The following is a 23,524-nucleotide window of genomic DNA, read 5'->3' as shown; positions in this document are numbered from 1 at the left end:
ACCATCAAGTTTGATCACGCTCCTTTTGGTTTTTGTTTCCGGATCTATTTAGCAGAAAGATGTGAACTTTTCATTGTTTTCTTTCTTTTTTAAGTTAGAAATATTGAAGATTAAAATGGAAATCTAATATGAAATAAGTTTTTTTTTGTTTTGGAGAAAAAATTAATACATTGTTTTTGTCTATCTTTCAACATGTATATCTTCTATTTATTGATTTTTAAACAACAATTTTTCCTCTAAGGCTTATTATTTGATATTATAAATTATTATTATTTATTATCATTATTTTTATTATAAATTTTGACAACCTTTTAAAAATACACTCACAAATGTTTGTATATTGCATACATAGTTATTAATATAAAAATACTCTTTCAGGGGCTGGGAAGATAAAACAGCAGTTAGGGCACTTGCCTTGCATTTGACTGACCTGGGTTGGATATGGACACCCCATATGGACACCTAAGTACCGCCACGAGTGACCCCTGAGCACAGAGCCAGTAGTAACCTCTGAGCATTGATAGGTGTGACCCAGAAACTAAGAAAAAGAAATACTTTTTCAGTGCAATTGTGCAGCTCAAAGGTTGAGTGCTTGTTTACAGCAGGGGCCCTCAGACTTTTTAAAAAGGGCCAGTTCACTATCCTTCAGACTGTTGGAGGGCCAGGCTATATGTTTAAAAATATTTGAACAAATTTCTATGCACATTGCTCATATCTTATTTTGAAGTAAAAAACAATAAAACACAAACAAAATATAGGAATAAATACAATATTTAAGGTGAAAAACAAGTAATGTTAAATCAATAAGCCTAACACTATTTCAATGGAAATATGGGCCTACTTTTGGCTAATGAGATGGTCAATGTCCAGTTCCATTTTGTCACTGTTGTTCATAACAAGTGAATGCAAGTATGCATCGATTATTAGTAAATACCTATTATGTATATGTATATATACACAGTCTATAAAAACAAGATACTATTGATAACTTTGCTCACACAGAGTCATACAAGTTTTCACTGCCCATCAATGCTGTCTGATCAGTGTCCATCAATACAGTCTTACCAGTCCATATCATTTCAACCTCAACAATGCCCATAGTGGTAGAATTCGCTTTTACCTCAGGCTCACCTCAGGTTCAGCATATGGCTGAACTTGTACTGCTCAGAGATCAATGTGAAATGGCGCTTCTAACAGCACACAATATACATCATACACAACTAAATAGCAATCAGAATATAAATGCACTGGTAATTAAATCGGTTTTCCTATTCCTCAGCTGTCTGCAGACACAGATTAAGTTCCCCTGGGCACTAGGCAGAATACCAGTTTGGGCCCCTCATGCAATAACACTGACCACTGACTATTTGAGATTTACACTGAGATTTACAATTATCATTACTACTGAGCACTGACTATTTGCATTAGCTCTAAGCAGTGACCATTTGCATTATCACTGTTATGCAACCCACCCAAGAAACCAACCAACTAACCAACTGCAGGAAAAAAGCTCTCCTAACTTAAAAAAAAAAAAAAAGATAGTAGAGTAATAACATCCAAACATCCAGAAACAATAGAAATGAGAGCCAGAAGTCCAGCCCATGATATGACACTTACCACAGAGTGGTGAGCACAGTTAGGCACTAACTGCACTGACAACTACCATGACAATGATAGTGAGAGAGAGAAATAGAATGCCTGTCCCAAAGACAGGCAAGGAGGAGAGAGGAAGGAAATGGTAGTGGGAAAGCTACACTGGTGAAGGGTGGTATACATTCGATGACTGAAATCCAACTACAAATATTTTTGTAACCATAGTGCTTAAAGAAATTACTATTAAAAATATTTTAAAAAAGATTTCCTAACTTCCAAAAAGCACCCCATATGCAAAAAAAAAAAAAAAAAATCTCCCAACTTCAGAAAAAAGGCCTTTCTTATGGCAAAAAAGGGTCCTCTAACTGCAAAATTAAAAAAAAAATAAAAAAGAAAGAAAAGAAAAAGACCTGTAACTTCAAAAAAAATCCTAACATGTTTTGTTATTTGGGGGGGGGGGGCACACCCAGGGGTGCTTAGGGGTTATTCCTGGCTCTGCACTCAGAAATCACTCCTGGCATGCTTGGTGGACCATATGGGATGCAGAGGTTCAAACTCAGGTGGGACATGTGCAGGCAAACACCTTACCTGCTGTGTTATTACCCAGGTCCCCTAAAATGTTCTTACCTCAGTCCTTGGTCTTACTACAGTCTTATCAGGCATCAGCAGGCTCTGCACAGGTAAGCTCATGACTGGTCCAAGCATGCCCGAGACTGAGAGAGGAATTGAGGACAGAGAACAGAGGACTCGGATAGCGTGGTGTACATTCCGCAAATGCATATTGGGGGCCCGGTACGAGTTGTCAGCTAAGCAGTACAGGGAGCAGCAACAAAAACACCCGGCAGGCTAGATGAATGTCCTTGACAGGTTTCATGTGGCCCACTAGCTATAGTTTGGGGGACCCTGCTTTACATGCTAGAGATGCTTGGTTTGATCTATGACACTGAAAATAATTTTAGAAAATTACTTTGCCTGGGCTGGAGATATAGAGCCAATAGGGTTCTACCATGCATGTGGCCTACCTAGTTCTAAACCTTGACACTTGATATGGCCCTCTGAACACTGCCAGGAGTGGTCCCTGAGAATAGCGCTAGTAATAATTCCCGCCAGCGGGAGGTGGGGGGAGGAGGTGTCCTCTATCTCTCCCCCAATTTACCCATTCTTACAGAAAAAATATTACAACTAAGAAAATATTTTAAGTTATAAGTATAGTTATTATCCTCACCAAAAGATTATCATCCATTATTCAAATAAATATACTTTGCATTTCATATCCAGTTTGTTGTTAAGCAGGTTTGCAATTTCAGTACAAATAATATTAATGTGCATTCAGTTCTGTTTTTTTCCCATACCAGGCAAGAAATGAAAGCATCTTACTTCCCTGTCTGTACATCATCTATTTATCTTGGGGATTGTCAGAATGTATTTCATTGTCTGCGTTCTATTAATGTTTTTCTGCATTTCTGTCTCTTGATTTAAAAACCATGAAGGAAGTCTGAAGGAAAAATGGCAAAAGGGCAGGATTGGCTCAGTGGGAGTGTGAGAGTAAGAGGACAGTGGTTCATTGTGCCTTCTTTAAAGGTTTAATATTCAGAAATGGTGGGACCTGCATGGCTTCCATCTCTTTAGAGGGCTTCCTAGTGCATAAGATCTGAACTTTATAGTGTGGGTCTCCTCTCTTTCGTATTCTTATGCTCTTAACTTGAAATGTTTTATTTTCCTCACATTATGGAAACTGCATCGATGGCCGCCTTTATTAACTGTCTATGTCTTTAAAGTACAATATACTAGATGTAAAGTTTTATAATAGAAGAACAAAGATTGGTAGGAATCATCAAGTCACAGCATCTGGGATGTCTATGGGGCTATCTAGAATGAATATTCATAGTTTCCTCATATTATTACCTCCCTGTATGCCCCTTTATGCTAAATAAGAAGTCTGGTTCTTCAGATCTATTTACTATGTTATACTTTACTACAGAAGAAAAACAAATGCTTTTAGTCTTCCAGATTCTGCATTCAGAAGAGTGAAAAATAAATAGTGAGAAATACTCTACCAAATGCAACCAAATATCTTCATAGTACTTGGTTTATTTCTTGTTTTGGAAAACTTCTGAGTTTATTTCTTGTTTTGGAAAACTTGTGAGTTTCCTGAGAAAGGAAGAAGGGAAGATAAATTTTTGAGACCTTGTGTATATATAAAATATTTTATATCATCTATGAGTTTAATTGAAAATTAAGCTTAAGAATTTTTATATAGTTATTTAAGCACCATGGTTACAAAGTTGTTCATGATTGAGTTTCAATCATACAATGTACATCACCCTTCACCAGTCAGTGCACATTTCCTGTCACCAATGTCCCCACTTTTCCTCCTATCCTCTCACACATCCCCACTGCCTGCCTTTGGGCAGGAATTTTTATTTTTCTCTCTTTCTATACTTTTTGACACTATAATTTGCACTATTGCTAATGAGGTGGTATAATGCATGTAACTTTATCCTCTTTCATCCTCCAATTCTTGACCAGAATGATCAGTGTCAATTGATCATTGTCAGAATGGACCCTTCTGTATTCAAAGTGCAATCCTGGATCTTTGTCATAAATGATCTGCTATGGACTAACCTCCTGGCCCTCATCTCTGTTGTCCCTGAATATTATTACCATACTATCTTTTATTGTTGTTATATCCCACAAATGAGTGAGATTATTCTATGTCTAGCCCTCTTCCTGTGACTCATTTAACTGAACTTATTACTTTCTATATAAATCCATGTATAAGCAAATTCCATGACTTCATTTTTTATAATATCTGCATAGTTTTCCATTGTGTAGATGTATCAAAGTTTCTTTAGCCACTCTTCTGTTCTTGAGCACTTGGATTGTTTCCAGATTCTGGCAATTATAAATAGTGTTGTGACAAAACTAGGAATGCAAAGGGCTTTACTACATGGTGTTTTGGGGTTCCTAGGGTATATCCCTAGGAGGAAATTTAGAATATTATAAACTTTTATTTATGGTTTTTCTTCAAAATAATATTAGACAACCTGGTCCAATACTTCGATGCTTTCAAATGTTCCCTATTTTTCATCTCTTTTTTAAGAACTATTAGTACTATCATCTTTGTCTACTATCATCTTTAATTTACAAAAGCTCTTTGTAATATATTTTTCTCTTTTTAGTGATTTATTCTTTATGTTGTGACTCATATAACCACATATCCCTTAAAAGCTAGTTTTCTTGGGCTCTTTGCATCATATCTTTTTGTTTGTTGTTGCTCTTCCATTTCCATCAGCTCTCTGGTGGTCTTTATCTGATAGCTCAGATTTTCAGTTAAGGCATTAAGTTGTATGACTGGAATCACCAGGTTATATATAGACTTCACTGTTGGTTAATTAAAATAAAGAATCAAAAATTTATATCAGGGATTCCCAATGGAAATATCTGGGGTCTTTTTAGGCTATTTGGTTTTCCAAAGTAAGGACCCCCTCTAACTGGACTCTTCTACATTTCAGATAGGATACAATGAGATAATACATGAAACTGGGGGTAATCTTTCCACCCAGACTATAGACTTTTCTTTGATCTCCTTGTCTCTTTTTTGAAGAGAATAGGATCAAAGCAAAGGATGCTTTTAGTCTTTTTCTGGTTATCCCATTGATTTAGCCTCTCAAGAGAGTAAATATTATTCTTTTCAGTTCTACACTCATATATAGGACTCTCTTCAAATTCTTCCTTTTGGGAGCTTTATGAACCAGCTTTATTGTGCTTTCTCTAATCATAGAAGAGTTTATTTGTCTATAAACAGGTTAAATTAGTACACCAATGTGTACCTAATTTGAAAAGGAGAGCTAGAAAAAGTAGCTTTCATTATTCCTTTGCTCTCTGTTCAAGTTTGGATTTTGCAAATATTTGTTGCCAAAGTGTATTTAATTTGCTCTCTTGATATCCCTCTCCAAAGAGGAACCACAGAAGAAGATCTATTATATATCTTTATCATTACTGCCTTTTTCCAAATTGTAATAAATTTTTTGGAGCATTGGACCATGCCTGGTTGGTGCTCAGGAGCTATTCTTTACTGTGTGCTCAAGAGTGAGCTCTGGCAAGACTCAGGGGACCATATGTGATGCCAGTGATTCAAATCAGGGTCTTGGTTATTACAGCAAAGTGAAAGCCAAGTGCCTCACCTCCTGTATTAGCTCTCTGCCTACTTTTAATTAAGACTTTAGAAGGGAGTAGAGAGAAATTATGTTGAGAAGTCCTTTTAATTTTTGTATAATGTTTTCCAACAAAATATTAGGAGTTGCTAAACTTTCCCTAGGGTCCCCTTCTCTTTAACTTTTGTATAATGTTTTCCAACAGAATATTAGGAGTTGCTAAACTTTCCCTAAGGTCCCCTTCTCTTAATCTACCTATTGTTTATATCACCATTGTATTTTCTTACTTATGATGTAGCACAAAATAAACATTGCTTTTTTTTTTTTTTAGTTGGTCTTACAAATTTGGGGGGGGGGGGTTGGGTCACACCCAGTGATGCCAGGGGTTACTCCTGGCTATGTGCTCAGAAATTGCTCCTGACTTGGGGAACCTTATGGGACTCCAGGGATAGAACCCAGGTCCATCCTGGGTCAGCCGCATGCAAGGCAAATGTTCTATCACTGCTCTATTGCGCCGGTCCCAGTTTTATGAATTTTATTCATTTTTATCCAGCCTTAATGAGTTATAGTTGACATGTGGCATGTAAATTAAAGTCTTGATTTTGGTGATTTGATACACAGTGATACATATACTCACACATGTATCATTTAATTATTTTAGATTTCATAACTGATCTTTGCTTTCACATACTGCAATGAATAAGATGGCTGTCCTAATTTTACATATTTATAATAAAAATGTAAGGCACCTGCAACTTGTGAGAAATATAAGATGAACAAAAATATTTGAAAATAAAGAAATTAATGGCTAGCTAAATATCTACTAATTCATGATTACGTGCTTATAAAAACAGGATCATGTAGTGTGAGATTACCTTAAATTATTGGATTATACAGAAAATTTACAGAATGCCTTCTAGTGAATTAGTTATATTATTATAATAATATTTGGGGGTTGGAGAGTTAAAGCAGATATTATGGCTGACCCTGGTTATATTCCAGTACCACATATGTTCCCCTGAAAATAGATCCAGGAGTAAGCCCTGAACACAGCTAAGTATGGTCCAAAAGCCCTACCTGCCAACATTAATATTTACTAAAATATTCCAAAAATTATCTTTCATATTTCATGATATTTAAAGCATAGCTCAAACTTTTCTAAGCTAAGACAAATATAGCTGCTTTGAACTAATTCTAAAAGTTGAGTAGATGTTCTTGCCCAACTGAAGGCCATACTTAGTTTATATTTCAAAAATAAATTATAATATTTTCTTTCTTTTTTGGGGGGGTTTGGACCACACCTGGCAGTGCTCAGGGGTTACTCTTGGCTCTGTGCTCAGAAATCGTCCTGGCAGGCTCAGGGAACCATATGGGATGCCAGGGATCAAACCCAGGTCAGTCCTGGGTGTGCCGTGTGCAAGGCAAAAACCCTACCCACTGTGCTATTGCTCCAGCAATTTAATTTTATGTTTAATGATTTGCAAGTACAGTGTCTACACCTTTTAAAAGTTGGATTATAAAAATAATTTTGGTGTTTAGCAGTAGCTCTCATTTTCTGCTCTCAGTTCAAGTTTGGATTCTGCAAATATTCTTTGCCAAGGTGTATTTGATTTGCTCTCCTGCTGTCCTTCACCAGAAAGGAACCACAGAAGAAAACATCATTAAAGACATCCACTTGCACTGCTTGCATAGACCTGATTCACTATGAAAATAGGAAAAGATTAAATGAAAAACAGTCTCGGGAAGTTAGAAGCCATATAAGGTCATGGATAAGCCACAACCGTGGGCGTAATTTCTTTTTCTTTTTTCTCTTTCTACAGGGAGACACATCGTCTCTTCCTCCCACTGTCCTAGACTGTTGGCGGGCTGATGTCAGGGTTGCTCCTTCTGAGAGCCAAAAATGTTCCTTCTATTTAGACAAGAATATCACCCACGGCTTCCTCTATCCTCCTGGTTAGTATAACTTTTTTAGAGCAACGTGTTAGAAAGCCCTCATCAGCTGGATGTGGGCATGTGTCTTAAACATATACTCTCCACTGAAACTGCCCATAGGACTAAACTAGCTGTCTAAGAGGCTTCCAGTGGTTGTACTGGCCAGAAACAGTGCAGCTACTATAAATAAAAACTAATAAATTTTCCAGTGGGAGCCGCATATTAACTCTAATCTGGCCCAGGTGTTTAAAGAGTTCTTTAAGGTTAATTTTAAAAGATTCTTGAGGAGGGACGCAGCGGCAAAATTTTTTTTTTCTGTTTGTGGCTATAGCCAAAGCTAAAGGCCAGCAAAAGGATGAGACTTGCCAGTGACAAGAAATACAGCTGGAATTTCTCTCTTAGTCTCGGCCTTATGTCTAGCAATTTAAAACGTGAAGTCAGAAACTAAATAAGCTTTACGTTTTTTTGGCTTTGCTTTTAGAAAGTATCCCTCTTGGGAGGCTGCTATTTTTTCCCAAACTCAAGTCTTTTTTCCCTGTAACAGAAAATGTTATTTCATTAACTCCTAGGAGACTTTCAACAAGTTCAACTTATGGGCTTGATTTTTTATACTTGGCTCAGTCATTTTGGAAGCCATGAAAAAATAGGTTAAATTGGAGATTTGTAGTTGAAGATTCTGACTTCTTGTTGGGGTGGGAAGACTTCATGAGAAAGCAAGTGGTGTCTCAGTTTAAAGCTCTCAACTAAGTAAGGTTAAATAAACAAATACATTGAGTAAAGCTTTCAAATTTTTGTAAACTTTAGGATAAATCTTAAATAGCTATAATAGTTATTAAAGATATATTTTTGGGTTTTTTTGGCCACACCCATTTGATGTTCAGGGGTTACTCCTGGCTAAGGGTTCAGAAATTACAGCTGGCTTGGGGGGACCATATGGGACGCTGGGGGATCGAACCGCGGTCCTTCCTTGGCTAGCACTTGCAAGGCAGACACCTTACCTCTAGCACCACCTCGCTGGCTCTGATTAAAGATTTTTTAATTGAAACATAAAATTATTCCTTTTAAGTTTTACCATATGTATTGTTATATAATGGTTTGCCTTGACCTGAGCCTGAACTAGGATTTTTCTAAAAAGATGTTTCAGATAAAATGAAATTTCAAATTAACACTGCTTTATAAGTTTTTAGTTTATATCTTTCATTATAAGTGAATTCTTATCTTTCTCTAAGATGAAGTCATATTTTGCTTGTGCTCCCAGCTTTTAGAGTTAGAAAAATCTTAAAGAGGATTGAGGCCCAGGAAAAGCATGTGAAATACTAAGGAAAAAAAAAAAAACAGTTGCATATAGTTCCCTTGCCTTTTGGTGACCAACTGTTTGCTGTTTCATTTAAAAGCAATTAAAATAAAAAAGTTATATCATGAACATTTATAGGCTTGCAGCAAAGGCTATTTAAAATAATATTTGATTAAAGAATTCAAGTAGCATTGCATCACAATTATTGGTTTAGGTGAAAACACTATAAACGAGCATTATTATAACTACTTCCTATAGCACCAAAAGTTAAGTTCTATCTTTGACCATACAAGACCATTGAAAACATTTTTGTTTGTTTCTTTGTTTTTGGGTCACACCAGCAGTGCTCAGGGGTTACTCCTGGCTCTATGCTCTATGCTCAGAAATCATCCCTGGCAGGCTTGGGGAACCTTATGGGATGCCGGACCCGAACCACCCTCTTTCTGCAAGCAAGGCAAACACCCTACCTCCATGCTATCTCTCTGGCCCCCATTGAAAACTTTTATCCAAATGGCCTAGTTACTTTCCTTTTCATTTTGATACAAGTAACTTGGTTTTATAGTCTAAACATTTACATAGTCTATTCAGTTTATTCTTTTTTGTTTGTTTCTTTACATACTATATGTCTCACCCAAGTGCTAAACAGGCCTGACCCTGCTTAGCTTCTGAGATCAGACAGATCGGGTGCATTCAAGGTGGTATGGCTGTAGACTACATACCATATCTGAGTGGAATTATACAGTGTTTGTATATATCCATTTGGATTTATTTCCTAACATTATACACCTTCTGTCATCCAAGTTTGTTGCATATAGCATACCTTTATCTTTATTGGGTTATGTCTACATTTTCATTGGTTTAGTTTGCTTTTGACTCTTGATGATTGTAAATAAAGCTGGCTTAAGATTTTGCATCTTCTGTAGGTTTTTGCAAAAAGAAAAATGATGTGAAACAAATGAAGAACAGGGAGAGATAATTTCACTTTGTCTGAGGTCTATCTGGCAAACAGTTGGGCTGGAAATATGAGTCCTCAATCTGGTTCTACAGTTCACATGTCCTGAACTCTGGTGGATATATGCAAGTCTTCACAATGAACTTTTTATGATTTTGTCAGTATTCTTCATGGAACTTAAAGCTCATTGTCTTAAGAAAACTTTTATTTGGAAATTCATTTATTTATTTTGAAAGTTATATTGTTAAGAAGGTCAGTCAGCAGTGTTCAGGGCTGTGCTCAGGGATCACTCCTGGAAGGGCTTGGAGAACTGCAGATAGTGCTGGGGATTAAACTTGGGTGTTGAACATGTATGTGCAAGTCAAATGCCATACTTGCAGTGTGCCATTGCTCTGGTTCCAAAAATTGCAGTACTTTCCTTAATTTTTTTTGGGGGGGCACAGTCAGTGGCAGGTTATTTCTGGCTTTGAGCTAAGAAATTGCACCTTTATGGAAAGCAATATGGAGATTCCTCCAAAAACTGGAAATCGAGCTCCCATACGATCCAGCTATACCACTCCTAGGAATATACCCTAGGAACATAAAAATACAATACAAAAACCCCTTCCTTACACCTATATTCATTGCAGCACTATTTACCATAGCAAGACTATGGAAACAACCAAGATGCCCTTCAACAGACGAATGGCTAAAGAAATTGTGGTACATATACACAATGGAATATTATGCAGCTGTCAGGAGAGATGAAGTCATGAAATTTTCCTATACATGGATGTACACGAAATCTATTATGCTGAGTGAAATAAGCCAGAGAGAGAGAAAAACGCAGAATGGTCTCACTCATCTATGGGTTTTAAGAAAAATGAAAGACATTCTTGCAATAATAATTTTCAGACACAAAAGAGAAAAGAGCTGGAAGTTCCAGCTCACCTCAGGAAGCTCACCACAAATAGTGATGAGTTTAGTTAGAGAAATAACTACATTTTGAACTGTCCTAATAATGAGAATGTATGAGGGAAATGGAGAGCCTGTTCAGAGTACAGGCGGAGGGGGTCGAGTGGGGAGGAGGGAAACTTGGGACATTGGTGATGGGAATGTTGCACTGGTGATGGGTGGTGTTCTTTACATGACTGAAACCCAAACACAATCATGTATGTAATCAAAGTGTTTAAATAAAAAAAAATGATCATTACAAGAAAAAAAAAAAAAGAAATTGCACCTGGCAGGTTTGCGGGAACCATATGGAATGCTGGAGATCAAACCTGGGTTAGCTGCATGCCAGGCCAGGTTTTTATTTTACTCACATTAAATGACCATGCATTTGTATCACTTGTATTTGTTTTCCAAGTTTCCATAACAATTAAAATATATTTGATGTATTGTTTCATAGTTTTGGACCCATAATCTAGAACCTAATACAATTAAATTGTATATTTATTGTATATTGAAGGACCATTTTATCCCTCTTTTATATAGTTGGTCTTAGCTACACCCAGTGATGTTCAGCAGTTACTCCTAGTACAGTACATTATTGGAGGTGCTGAAGGAACCACATGTTTTTGGAATTCAAACCTTGCATGCAAATCATTAAACTAACTTTTTGTTTATTTTTGGGCCACACCCAGCCATGTTAAGTCCTTACTCCTCGATGTATGATCAAGGGTCACTCCAGGCAGCTTCAGAGGAATCATATGTGGTCCTGAGGATTGAACTAGTTTAGTTTTATGTATGGCAGGTGCCCTACCTGTTGAGAATAGAGCCCTGGACACCAATGACTGGGAAGGCATGTTCTATGTGTATTGAGCTATTGCTATAGCCTACTGTTTGAATGCTAATGAATTTACACTATTAATTAGTACTAATAGATCTACTAAGTGATATATCCCATTTATGTTAAATTTTCTCTGATAGCTACATTTAATAAAATGAACTTGTTTTTCAGCAAGCAATAGAACTGCTGATAGTCAATATGATGGCTTGGTTACAAGTAACATGGTCCCTATGTATGAAGAATTCAAAAGTAAGTATATGCTTATACTATTTTTTCTTATTTTTATAGTAACACCATGAACACCATAAATTGTTCATAAAACAGTTTTTTTAGACATTAAATGTTCATTGCTTTACCCATTAGGCCACTGGTACTTGCTTTAGGTATTAAATATTCAAACACCAAACTCACCATCTTCTCTTCACCAATGTCCCTAATTTCTCTTTCACCACCATAGACTGTATCCATGAGGCACAAACAAATTTACTTTACAAGCAAATATAAAGTAAATTTAATTTTGTTAAGTTCAAATTTGTTAAAATACAAAGGCAAATGAAACTAGAAAAATTTCGCTCAACACAGGTCAATCAGAAATGATATATCTCTCCATTGTGTTGCTAAAGTCAGTGTCTACTGGTCAAGCGGGCTGTAGTTGGTATTAGTCAAGCCTTCTGTGTTACTGTTTTGGCTCTCTGAGCTTGGTACACTACTATGGAACTTTCCCATCATATTTCCTGTGATATTACTGGGCTGATAATAAAATAAAATATTGAGTTGTCATGTGACCACATGGTCCAAGACTTACTGATCTACAAAAAATTAGGTGGCTTGGAAATTTGATGTTTATGTTGAAGACATGAGTAGTTTCTGTCAGAAGGCATAGGGTATGGCATTGGATTATTGAAGTTCATGCAGAAATGGGGATTTATGCCGCTACCCCCATTTTTTGTCTGTGAGTGCCACAGAGATACCTGAACTGAGATACCTGAGAAGTATTAGCAGCAATTTTTTTTCTTTTGGAACTTGGTGGAAAACCAGATAGTTTTTCTCCTGGGAAGATGGCAACAGAGGGAAGGGGCTGCTGGATTTTCTTTTTGGTCTATATACTCATCCTATTAATTTAAGAATACTAAGTGATGTTTCTGAATGTTAAATTAATTCATCTTGTTGAATTTAGGTTTTGTTCTAAGAGTTATACATTTTATATATAAGTACAGAAAGAATCTGTCACATTTTCTTTCCACTTCAAATGTATTACTAGAGTTTTTATAATTTAATGTAACACTAATTTAACTGTATTAGTGAAATTAAATTTTACTGACATTCACATAAGAATTAAATGTGTTTATCCATTGCATTATAATGAACAAGGTATGTTCTGACAATTTTTAAATACTAAAATTTGCCAAAGTAATTCAGTCCTTTGGAAGAATTTACAACTATATTTAAATATAATTTTAAGATTTCCTCTTTAGCAACAACAAAAACCTCTCCATTTTAAAATTGTAGAATTTTCCACTCACAATTGGCAATTATTAATGCTGACTTTAATCTGATTTAAATGTTTTTGTATATGATAGAAAATACTTTCATGTTAAACAGAGGTAGATATTTTTAACATCTTATTCTTTTATTTTTAGAAATATGGAATTACTTCCACAGCATTCTTCTTGTAAAACATGCCATGGAAAGAAATGGAGTAAATGTGCTCAGTGGACCAGTGTTTGATTATAATTATGATGGCCATGTTGATGCTCCAGATCAAATTTTAGAGTAAGTAACTTGGAGCCAGTTGAACACTTTGGTTTACTGATAGGGTATTAGCAGTGTAAATCTTAATATTTTTTATGTTTTTGTTTTATTTGGGGCCACACTTATTGGTGCACATGGTCAACTCCTAACTTTACACTCAGGAATCCCTCTTGGTGGGGCTCAGGGGACCATATGGGATGCTGTAGATCAATACTGGGTTAGCTTCTTGCAAGGCAAATGCTCTACCTGTTATGTTATTGTGTGATAATCTTAATATTTTAAAAGCTATACAATGGACTATTATGCTGCCATCAGGAGAGATGAAGTCATAAAATTTTTCTATACATGGATGTACATGGAATCTATTAATTGCTGAGTGAAATAAGCCATTGGGAGAGAAATAGACTCAGAATAGTCTCACTCATCTATGGGTTTTAAGAAAAAAAAATTTTTGCAATAATTCTCAGAGACAAAAGAGAGGAGGGCTGGAAGGTCCAGCTCACAACATGAAGCTCACCACAAAGCATGATGAGTGCAGTTACAGAAATAACTACTTTGAGAACTATCATAACAAAGTGAATGAATGAGGGAAGTAGAAAGCCTGTCTAGGGTACAGGCGGGGGTGGGATGGGGAGGGGGGGAGAGAGATTTGGGACATTGGTGATGGGAATGTTGCACTGGTGAAGAGGGGTGTTCTTGACATGACTGTAACCCAACTACAATCATATTTGTTTCAAGGTGTTTAAATAAAGACATTAATAGGAAAAAAGCTATAGTTGTTCTGGTTTTGGTTTTGGGACCACTTCTGCCATACTCCAGGCTTACTCCTGGTTCTTAGCTCAGAGATTATTCTTTGTGGGTTCAGGGTACTAGGGATGGAACACAGCCATCTGCAAGGAAAGTATCCAGTCTACTTTATTAATGTGCTATCCTCTTAAAAGCTGTTTTATAACTATTGCATAGTATACTTATAACAAAATTTGGTCAAATATTTTCAAATAGCTTTTCTTAGTATTTAAATTGGCCAAAAATGTGCCCTAGAGAAAAGTTAAGCAAAAAATGTATTTGAGAAATTATAATAAGGGAAAATTATAATTTTGTAAAGGGGAGAATACAGGGAACACTCTGAGATATAAATAAAAAAGATATACACAATAACAAGAAATAAAGACTAGAGAGATAATATAGTGGTTGTAGTGCTTACCTTGCATTTGGCCAACCCCAAGTTTAATTCCCAACATTACAAATGATTCCCAAAATCCTATCAGGGGTCACACTCTAAGTATCCAAGAGTAAGCCCTGAGCACAGTTGCCTGTTGTCCCTAAAGAAAATAATCAAGTAGTGACAAGTCATAATATTATTAAGTAGTAAATGATTTATACAATTATTTTCCACAACAGATGGCTAAGAATAACTACTCATTTATTTATTTATTTTTGAGCCACAGCAGGCAGTACTCAGGGCTTATTTCTGACTTTGTACTGAGGGATTTCCTAGTGCAGTTTGAGGGAACATAAGAGGTGCCGGACTCAAAGCCAGGGTAAGCACCTACCAGATGTACTTTGTCCAGCTCCTAAGAATGATCGTTAAGAGAGCACAGGGCTTAAAGCACTTGACTTGTACCAACACCATTTCAATCTCCATACCTTCTCCATCACCTCTCCCAGAGTCACACCACCAGTGATACCTGAGCATCACCCCTCACCCTCCAAAATGAACAACTTTAAAAATAACAGAATAGGGGCCAGAGAGATAACATAGAGGTAGTGCGTTTGCTTTGCATGCAGAAGGACAGTGGTTCAAATCCCGGCATCCCATATGGTTCCCCATGCCTGCCAGGGGCGATTTCTGAGCCCAGAGCCAGGAGTAAACCCTGAGTGCTGCTGGGTGTGACCCAAAAACCAAAAACAACAAAAAACACAACAGAATAACCATATTTTTCGTTGTTTTTTTGTTTTGTTTTGTTTTTTTGTTTTTTGTTTTTTTGTTTTTTGGTGGTGCTCAGGGGTTACTCCTGGCTGTCTGCTCAGAAATAGCTCCTGGCAGGCACGGGGGACCATATGAGACACCGGGATTCGAACCAACCACCTTTGGTCCTGGATCGGCTGCTTTCAAGGCAAACGCCAGTATGCTATCTCTCTGGGCCCAGAATAACCATTTTTAATTAATATTTTTTATTTAAATAACATGATTATAGTTGGGTTATAGTCGCAAACATATCACCCCCCTCACCAGTGTAACATTGCCCCCTCCCACTCCCTGAGATAAGCATTAAATACAAATTTTTTATAAAAAATTTGTAATAATCTTCTCTCCCCAGTTTGTAGTTAAGAACTTTTTAGAAAAGATGTTTTATATATTTCTCTTTATTATTAAAATATATGAAGGAGCAAATTAATGTAATATACTGTGTGTGCCAAGTTTATATCAAGCAATATTTTCTACATGTACCTTCTGATAAAAATAACACTTACAAATAATAAGAATGTAGTTTTTGTTTATTTCCTTTTTCTAGTTTTAGTGTATTTAATAAGAATCATTACTTTTCCACTGGTCATATTTTTATGTTTAAAATACTTTTAAAATATATAGACATTTACAATATTTTAATAAATGTGCATATGACGTAAGTTCTGTTACATTACTTTTAGGCATATTATGAACACCAACATTCCCATTCCAACACATTACTTTATTGTGTTGACGAGCTGCAAAAATACAAGCCATACCCCAGAAGACTGCCCTGAACGGTTGGATGTTCTCTCTTATGTCATCCCTCATCGACACACCAACATAGAGAGTTGTCTTGTAAGTATAGTATGCCTTGGATGTTTCTGGGAGTAGAAAGCCATTAGTCAATATTCATCTGGGCTTTCATAGAAAAGAATATTTAGCATATTTCATTACATGACTTTGGGGTACAGCACCAACACTGGTTTTGTTTTAGAATGTAACAAGTCTACTAAGGTCTATATTATATTATCAATTTATATTGATATAATTTATAATCTATATTATATTATATATAATATATTATATTACACGATATATTATAATATCATCTATAACATATCTATTATATTATCTGTTTATATTAATATATTGTAATGTATGATATAATAATATAGTTATAAATATATATAGTAAGTGTAATACATAATTATATTACTATATAATTTGTATATATTATAGAACTATAATATATCTATATTATATTATCAATTTATAGATACATGGTTATATGAATATATGCTTAAAATGCACATTTTATATATTTTACTGGTATATAATAGAGATACTCATTAATGAGGGAAAGTTTCATTTTGGTGATCTTTCATTCTGAACATAAGCCTTAGGTTCCATTACAAAGTCAGTACTGAATTAGCTTTCTACATGTATCTAAATATATAAGAATTTCATTAACTTGAAATAGTAAAAATAGCATTTAATGCCATTTATTAAACGATATTACAACAATCTTGGATCAAGGAAAGCTATATGTAAACAGTTACCTTAACTTGTATATATATCATTTAAAGTAAAATATATTTTCTTAATTTTGTAAATAAATCATTAGGCATTGCTGAAGTCATTTAACAAATATATAGAATATCTATTAAGTAATTAGGGTTTTTTGTTTGTTTGTTTGTTTGTTTTTGGGTCATACCCAGAAGCTCTCAGGAGTTACTCCTGGCTCTGCACTCAGAAATCATTCCTGGCAGACTCAGGGGACCATAAGGAATGCCGGGAATTGAATCGGGACTGACTGGTGTTGGTTGCCCTATCACTGTGCTATTGCTCTTGTCTCTAAATACCTAGTTTGTGATAAAAATTGTATACAATATGATAAGTTGAAATGCACTATCTCTGACCAAAGATGTTTATGTGTTCCTTATTAATGTTTATTTCATATATAAATGAAATCAAGACATATACTAGACCATTCAATAATTATTCAATATTATTACATATTATTATTTGATATTATGCATGAATTGGACCACATTCAGTTATGCTGGGGACTTCTGACTATATGCTCAGGGTTGTTCCACAGGGACTAGGTGGTTCTGGGAATCAAACCTAGACCTTTTATGTGCAAAGCATGTGATCAGTCCATTGAACTATTGGTCTAATCCCAATAATTACTAATTAAATTAGTTTTATTTTCAGTTTAGGAAATTTTATTTTTTCAAAAAATTATCTTTATTATTACAAACCATTATTACAAACGTTTGTAGTTGGGTTTTAGTTATAAAAAAAAAGAACATACCCCTTCACCAGTTTAATATTCAAACCACCAAATCCCTCCATCTCCCTCCTCACCCACCCTTTGCTGTATTCAAGGCAGGCATTCTATTTCCTCTCACTCATTACCATTGTCATGATAGTTGTCAATTTAGTTATTTCCCTAACTGAATTCACCTTTCTTTGTGGTAAGCTTCTTATGGTCTAATACTTCCAGCCCTCATCTCTATTGTCTCTGTATATTGTTACAATAATGTCTCATGTTTTTCTTGAAGTCCATAGATGAGTGAGAGCATTCTGTATCTATATCTCTCCCTCTGACATTTCACTCAGCATCATAGTTTCCATGTCCATCCATGTATAGGAAAATTTCATGACTTCAGTTTTTCTATCAGCTGCATTCCATTGTGAATATATATCAAAGTTTCTCTAGCCACTCATATGTTGTAAGGCATCTGGGTTATTTTCAGATTCTGGCTATTGTAAATAGCGCTGCAATGAATATAGGTGTGCAGGAGGCATGTTTGTATTGTGTTTTTGTGTCCCTAGGGTATACCTAGGAGTGGTATACCTGAATCATGTGAGAGCTCAATTTCCAGAATTTTTGGGAATCTCCATATTGTTTTTCATAAAGGCTGGACTAGAAGGCATTCCCACCAGCAATTAATGAGAGTTCCTTTTTCCCCACATCCCAGTCAGCACTGATAGTTCTTGCTCTTTGTGATGTGTGCCAGTCTCTGTGGCATGAGATGGTATCTCATTGTTGTTTTGATTTTCATCACCCTGAGGATTAATGATGAAGAACATTTTTTCATGTGTCATTTGGCCATTTGTATTTTTTCTTTGAGGAATTGTCTGTTAATTTCTTCTCATTTTTGATGGGGTTAGATGTTTTTTTCTTGTTAAATTCTGTCAGTACCTTGTATATCTTAGATGTCAGCCCCTTATCTTATGATAATGGGTGAATAATTTCTCCCATTCTGTGGGTGGCCTTTCTATCCTAGACACTATTATCTTTGAGGTACAAAATTTTCTGAGATTGATATAGACCCATCTGTTTATCTTTGCTTCCACTTGTGTGGACAGTGTTATTTCCTTCTTTAAGAGTCCTTTAGTCTCAATGTCATGGAGTGTTTTACCTACCTGTTGTTCTGTATACCTTATGGTTTTGGATCTGATATCAAGGTCTTTAATCCATTTGTATTTGACCTTTGTGCATGGTGTTTTATGGAGGTCCAAATTCACCTTTTTGCATGTGGCTGATCAGTTGTTAACAGCACCACTTGTTGAAGAAACTTTTCTTGCTCAAATTCGCATTTCTTGCCCCTTTGTCAAAGATTAATTGATTATATGCCTGGGGAATAGTCCCTGAATACAAAGTCTATTCCATTGATCTGAGGATCTGTCTTTATTCTAATACCATGCTGTTTTAATGACTATTGCTCTGTAATACAATTTAAAATTGGGGAAAATGATGCCTCCCATCTTCTTTTTCCAAAGGGTTGCTTTAGCTATTCGTGGGTGTTTTATTGTTCCAAATGAATTTCAGGGGCGTTTGATTCACTTCTTTGAAGAATGTCCTGGATACTCTTATAGTACCGTATTTTCTGGTGTATAAGACGACTTTTGAAACAAAAAAAAGTCAACTGAAAATCGGGGATCATCTTTTACACTGAGTATATCCTGAAAAATGTTTCAATATGCCGCTAAACAAAACAAAACAAAACAAAACAAAATCAGGCCGCAGAGTTTCCAAATCTCTTTCTTGGGGGCTCCCAAACAGTACTCGGGAGATCTGGGAGCCACTTCTGGTGAAATTCAGCTAACCGTGTTCGTGGTTCAGTGCTAGGGTCCGAGGATAGGGTGTTGTTTGGTTCATGTAGTGAGGGAGATTAACTGACGCCACCAGGGAATTGCCAGAAAAGGTGCCTATGATAAAGGACCAATCACTGCAAGGCTGCTCGGACCGCCTCTCTAACTCAGACAATCCAAGCAGGCTTTTTATGCAAGCAAATTAGACAATGTTTTGTACCCAAATCTACAGTTAAAAGCCTGCTCAGATTGGCCAGAGTCAGAGAGGAAGTCTATTACAGTATAACCTTTGAACCTTTGCTTGTTGTGATTGGCAGTCGCAGCACAGGAACGTTCTGTCTGATACAGTGAATATAGGCCTAAACCTATGTTTTAACTGCAAAATTAGGGGGTCGTCTTATACGCCCAGTCGTCTTATGCACCGGCAAATACGGTAATTGTATTAAATTCTTATAGTAATTGCATTAAATAACCAAGATGGGAATGGAAGGAACTTTTCTCAAGTCAAGCCAAATGCCAAAGGTAAATATTCTTCTCAATGGAGATAACTAAAAGCTTTCCCTCTAAAATCTGGTACAAGACAAGGCTGCCCTCTCTCACCACTCCTATTCAGCATAGTACTGGAGGTACTTACCACAATAATTAGGAAAGAAAATGTTATCAAGGGCATCCAGATGAGAAAGGAATAAGTCAAGCTCTCCCATTTTGCAGATGACATGATGCTATATTTAGAATACCCTAAAAACTCTACCAAAAAGCTCCTAGAAATAGATTCTTAGGGCAAATTGGCAGGCTACAAAAGTTACAACTAAAAAAATCAATGGCCTTATACACCAATAATGATAGACAATAAATGGACAGTTAAAAACAATCTCATTCACATTAGTGCCACACAAACTCACATACATTGGAGTTAACTTAACAAGAAGTGAAGGACCTATACAGAGAAAATTACAAAACACTCTTTGAAGAAATAAAAGAGGACACAAGGAAATGAAGACACATGCCTGTTCATGGATTGGGATGATAAAATTAGTTTTTAAGTTAAATAAGTTAATATTTATTAAATTAAAATTAAATGTAATATTTCTAATTTAATTGAATAACTTTTTTTTAATTTTTATTTTGATCATATTGGCTTACATATATTTCACAGTAGTATTTTAGGTACAACATATTAACATTGAATCAGGGGAATATCCGTCACCATATTTGTCCTCCCCCATCCCTGTTTCCTTCCTGCAACCATATCCCCCCTCCCCCCGTCAACCCCAGGCCGCTAGAGTAGGTGGTCCCCTCTTTGTCTAGCTTACTATTATATCATATATCATATATATATTATATGTCTGTTTGGTCCTGGTACCCTCCCTTGTTTCCCCCTCTATTTGAGAGGTGGAGCGCGATAATTTGAGTTATGTGCTTTTGTTTGAAGGAAAGAAAAGCAATAGAATGGAGTAAAAAATAAGAAAGATTAAAAATATATATAATAAAATAAATCAAATAAGCTGAAAATGGCAGAGTCCTTCTAGAGGCTTTCAACCTCAGTTTGAGCAAGGACATGAAAAAGGTAATTGAAACACCACAACAATACAGAGAGAAATATCAAATTAAATATCCAGTGAGCACTACAGCAATAAAGATAAGCACTACTCAATAGTCTCAGTTCTGAATTTAAACCATGCCAGAGTACAAAAAAAGAGAGAAAGATAAAATAAAATTCAATATCTACACCAAAATTAAGACGTCAATAAAAATCGATCAATCAATAAACTTATATGTGGAAAAATGATTATTTTGTGCTTTTTTTTCTTTTTCTCCCTGCATAGGCACAGTAACTATGGGGGATATTATAGAGGGAATTCCCTTGGCCTAGCAGATACAGGGTTTCTCCACCCCTGAAGTAGACTGTCATGGGATTAACTATTGAGTCCTTGCATGTTCATTTACTCTCCCCTCGGTACTTTTTTGGTGTATAAAAGACTTCTGCTTTGTCATGGATGGTAAAATTGGACCTCTGTATCTAGAGATCTTGGTGTCTGTACAGCTCAAGGAATGGAGCTTATGATGAAGTCTATCTTTGTGGTTCTAGTAGTTCTGCTTCTTCAGTGTCGTTTTAATCCATCTTCTGTAGTTGGTGGTCTTGGTCATTGCATTGCTCCTATGATGGAGCCTGAGATAGTCCTTTGTTATGCTTCCTGAAGACCCATTCAGTTGCGATTGTCTCAGTCAGACCTTTGGAATTGGAGATCTTGTTTGTTGAACAGATTGTAGACCAAAAGCTAGGCTAGTGCTTTTTGTTGTTGTTGTTGTTGGTGGTGGTGGTGGTGGTGGTCCCGGGATGCATACTGTCCATTCCTGGTTGTAACAACCACTCATCTGTATATAGCGATCTTGGCTTTTGCACAGATCAAAGAGTGACATGTGTCCTGATTTTGTCTTATCGTTGGATGGTGAGGAAGGACAATTTGCTCTTGGATCAAGTTGTTCTGATTTCTTTGCTGTCAGGTTATCAATTTAGAACTGGCGCATGTTGGTGTCAGAGTAGCATTATGGATTCCCTGAGGGGATTTGGTTCCTGGAGCTGTTGTGGAAAACTCTGTTGTTTCTATGTCTGGGATCCAGGAGCCAGGACTGGACGGTCAGTGCTTAATTCCCTGGGGTCTAAGTTGGTTCCACATGACATACATGCAGGGTGAGAGATGCCCCTGTGTTGTAAAAAAGTATAAGTTCTTATGCATAGTAAAAAGAGTTTGTTTTTATATGTAAAATTTCCCCCTTTTTTAATATGCCTTTGTAGGAAGAAGTGGTGTTACATTATATTGCTGGTGGATTTGGAGGTGGAGAGAGAAGAAAACAGATACAGGACAAAAACTAAAAATATATATGCTCACACATATCTAAAATTTTTTTCTTTTTTTTTTTTTATAAAGGAAAGATTAAATAAAAGACGTAATTAAAGGAATAAAGTGGGGCCGGGAGAGATAGCATGGAGGCAGGGCGTCTGTTCTTCCTGCAAAAGGATGGTAGCTCAAATCCCGGCATCCCATATGGTCCCCCATGCCCACCAGGGGTGATCTTCGAGCATAGAGCCAGGAGCATCCTCCAAGTGCCGCCAGGTGTGGCCCAAAAGAAACAAAACAAATCAAATCAATAATAAAAACAAAAACCAAACAAAGAAAAAGAAAAAAACAAAACAAGCAAACAAAACAAAAAAAGAACAAGAAGAAAAAAAACAACAAAGAAAAAGGGAGAAAGTGATATAGGAGATTACATTTGGGGAAAAACGAGATAAGAGGTAGTGTTATATAGGTCTATACTTATGATGAAAGTATAGGCTTCGCCATTGTCTTTTGAGATTTCCTTGTGGGGTGTGGGCTCCAGGCAGGGAGGTCTTGGGTAGAGTTCTTGCAGTGGGAGTCCTTTTGGAGCTAGGTCCAGTATCAAGCCACAGTCCACATTAGGAAGAGATGATTAGGAGGCCACACTGCATGAGTCATTTGGAGGGTTGGTTGTATTTTCTTGCCGGGACTGAGGAGTGAGTTTGAGTGGGGGGTCTCTTTACTTGGGTACTGGATCGTTGGGGTAGGAGATAAGTCTTGATGCCTAATGGATTATTAACTGAGAGTGAAGAGTTATAATGTGGTGGGGATATCAGGGATGGGATTGAGGGGTCAAGGGATAGTCAGATTTCTGAAGGGGGAGAGGTAACAGGGAGGGGTTATATAGGGTATAGGTATGGGTTGTTTGTGATTTTTGTTTGTCTCTTAAGGAGGATTCCTATCTCTGTGTGCTCCTGCCCACATATAAACATAGAAGTTAGCTTAGATATATATTAATATAGAGAGGTGGGGAGGGCAAGAGTTGCTCTGAGTACAGAAAGATAGGTAAGTAAAGAAGTTATAAGAAAAAGAAACTAATAGATCAACTTTTGGGTATGAATAGGATTCGTGTTTTGAGTACTAACCCTTGTGCTAGTGAGGTCTAGCTATGTAGGTGTTTACCTTTTGCAGTATTG

The 23,524-nt window shown here is 36.3% G+C and overlaps 1 protein-coding gene across 1 annotated transcript in view; it reads left to right on the top strand.

The window, feature by feature from the left end:
- The window catches only part of ENPP3 (ectonucleotide pyrophosphatase/phosphodiesterase 3), a 158,503-nt gene that overhangs the window by 111,370 nt on the left and 23,609 nt on the right, over nt 1-23,524 (top strand). The window contains exons 21-25 of the mRNA XM_049785172.1: nt 7,571-7,703; nt 11,871-11,948; nt 13,340-13,472; nt 16,104-16,255; nt 23,355-23,369. Coding sequence (XP_049641129.1) covers nt 7,571-7,703; nt 11,871-11,948; nt 13,340-13,472; nt 16,104-16,255; nt 23,355-23,369 — 511 coding nt within the window. The remainder of the gene's footprint in view (nt 1-7,570; nt 7,704-11,870; nt 11,949-13,339; nt 13,473-16,103; nt 16,256-23,354; nt 23,370-23,524) is intronic.

Source organism: Suncus etruscus, chromosome 12, assembly GCF_024139225.1.
Source record: "Suncus etruscus isolate mSunEtr1 chromosome 12, mSunEtr1.pri.cur, whole genome shotgun sequence".
Taxonomy (NCBI): Eukaryota; Metazoa; Chordata; class Mammalia; order Eulipotyphla; family Soricidae; genus Suncus; species Suncus etruscus.
This window is presented reverse-complemented; position numbering and strand designations above follow the sequence as displayed.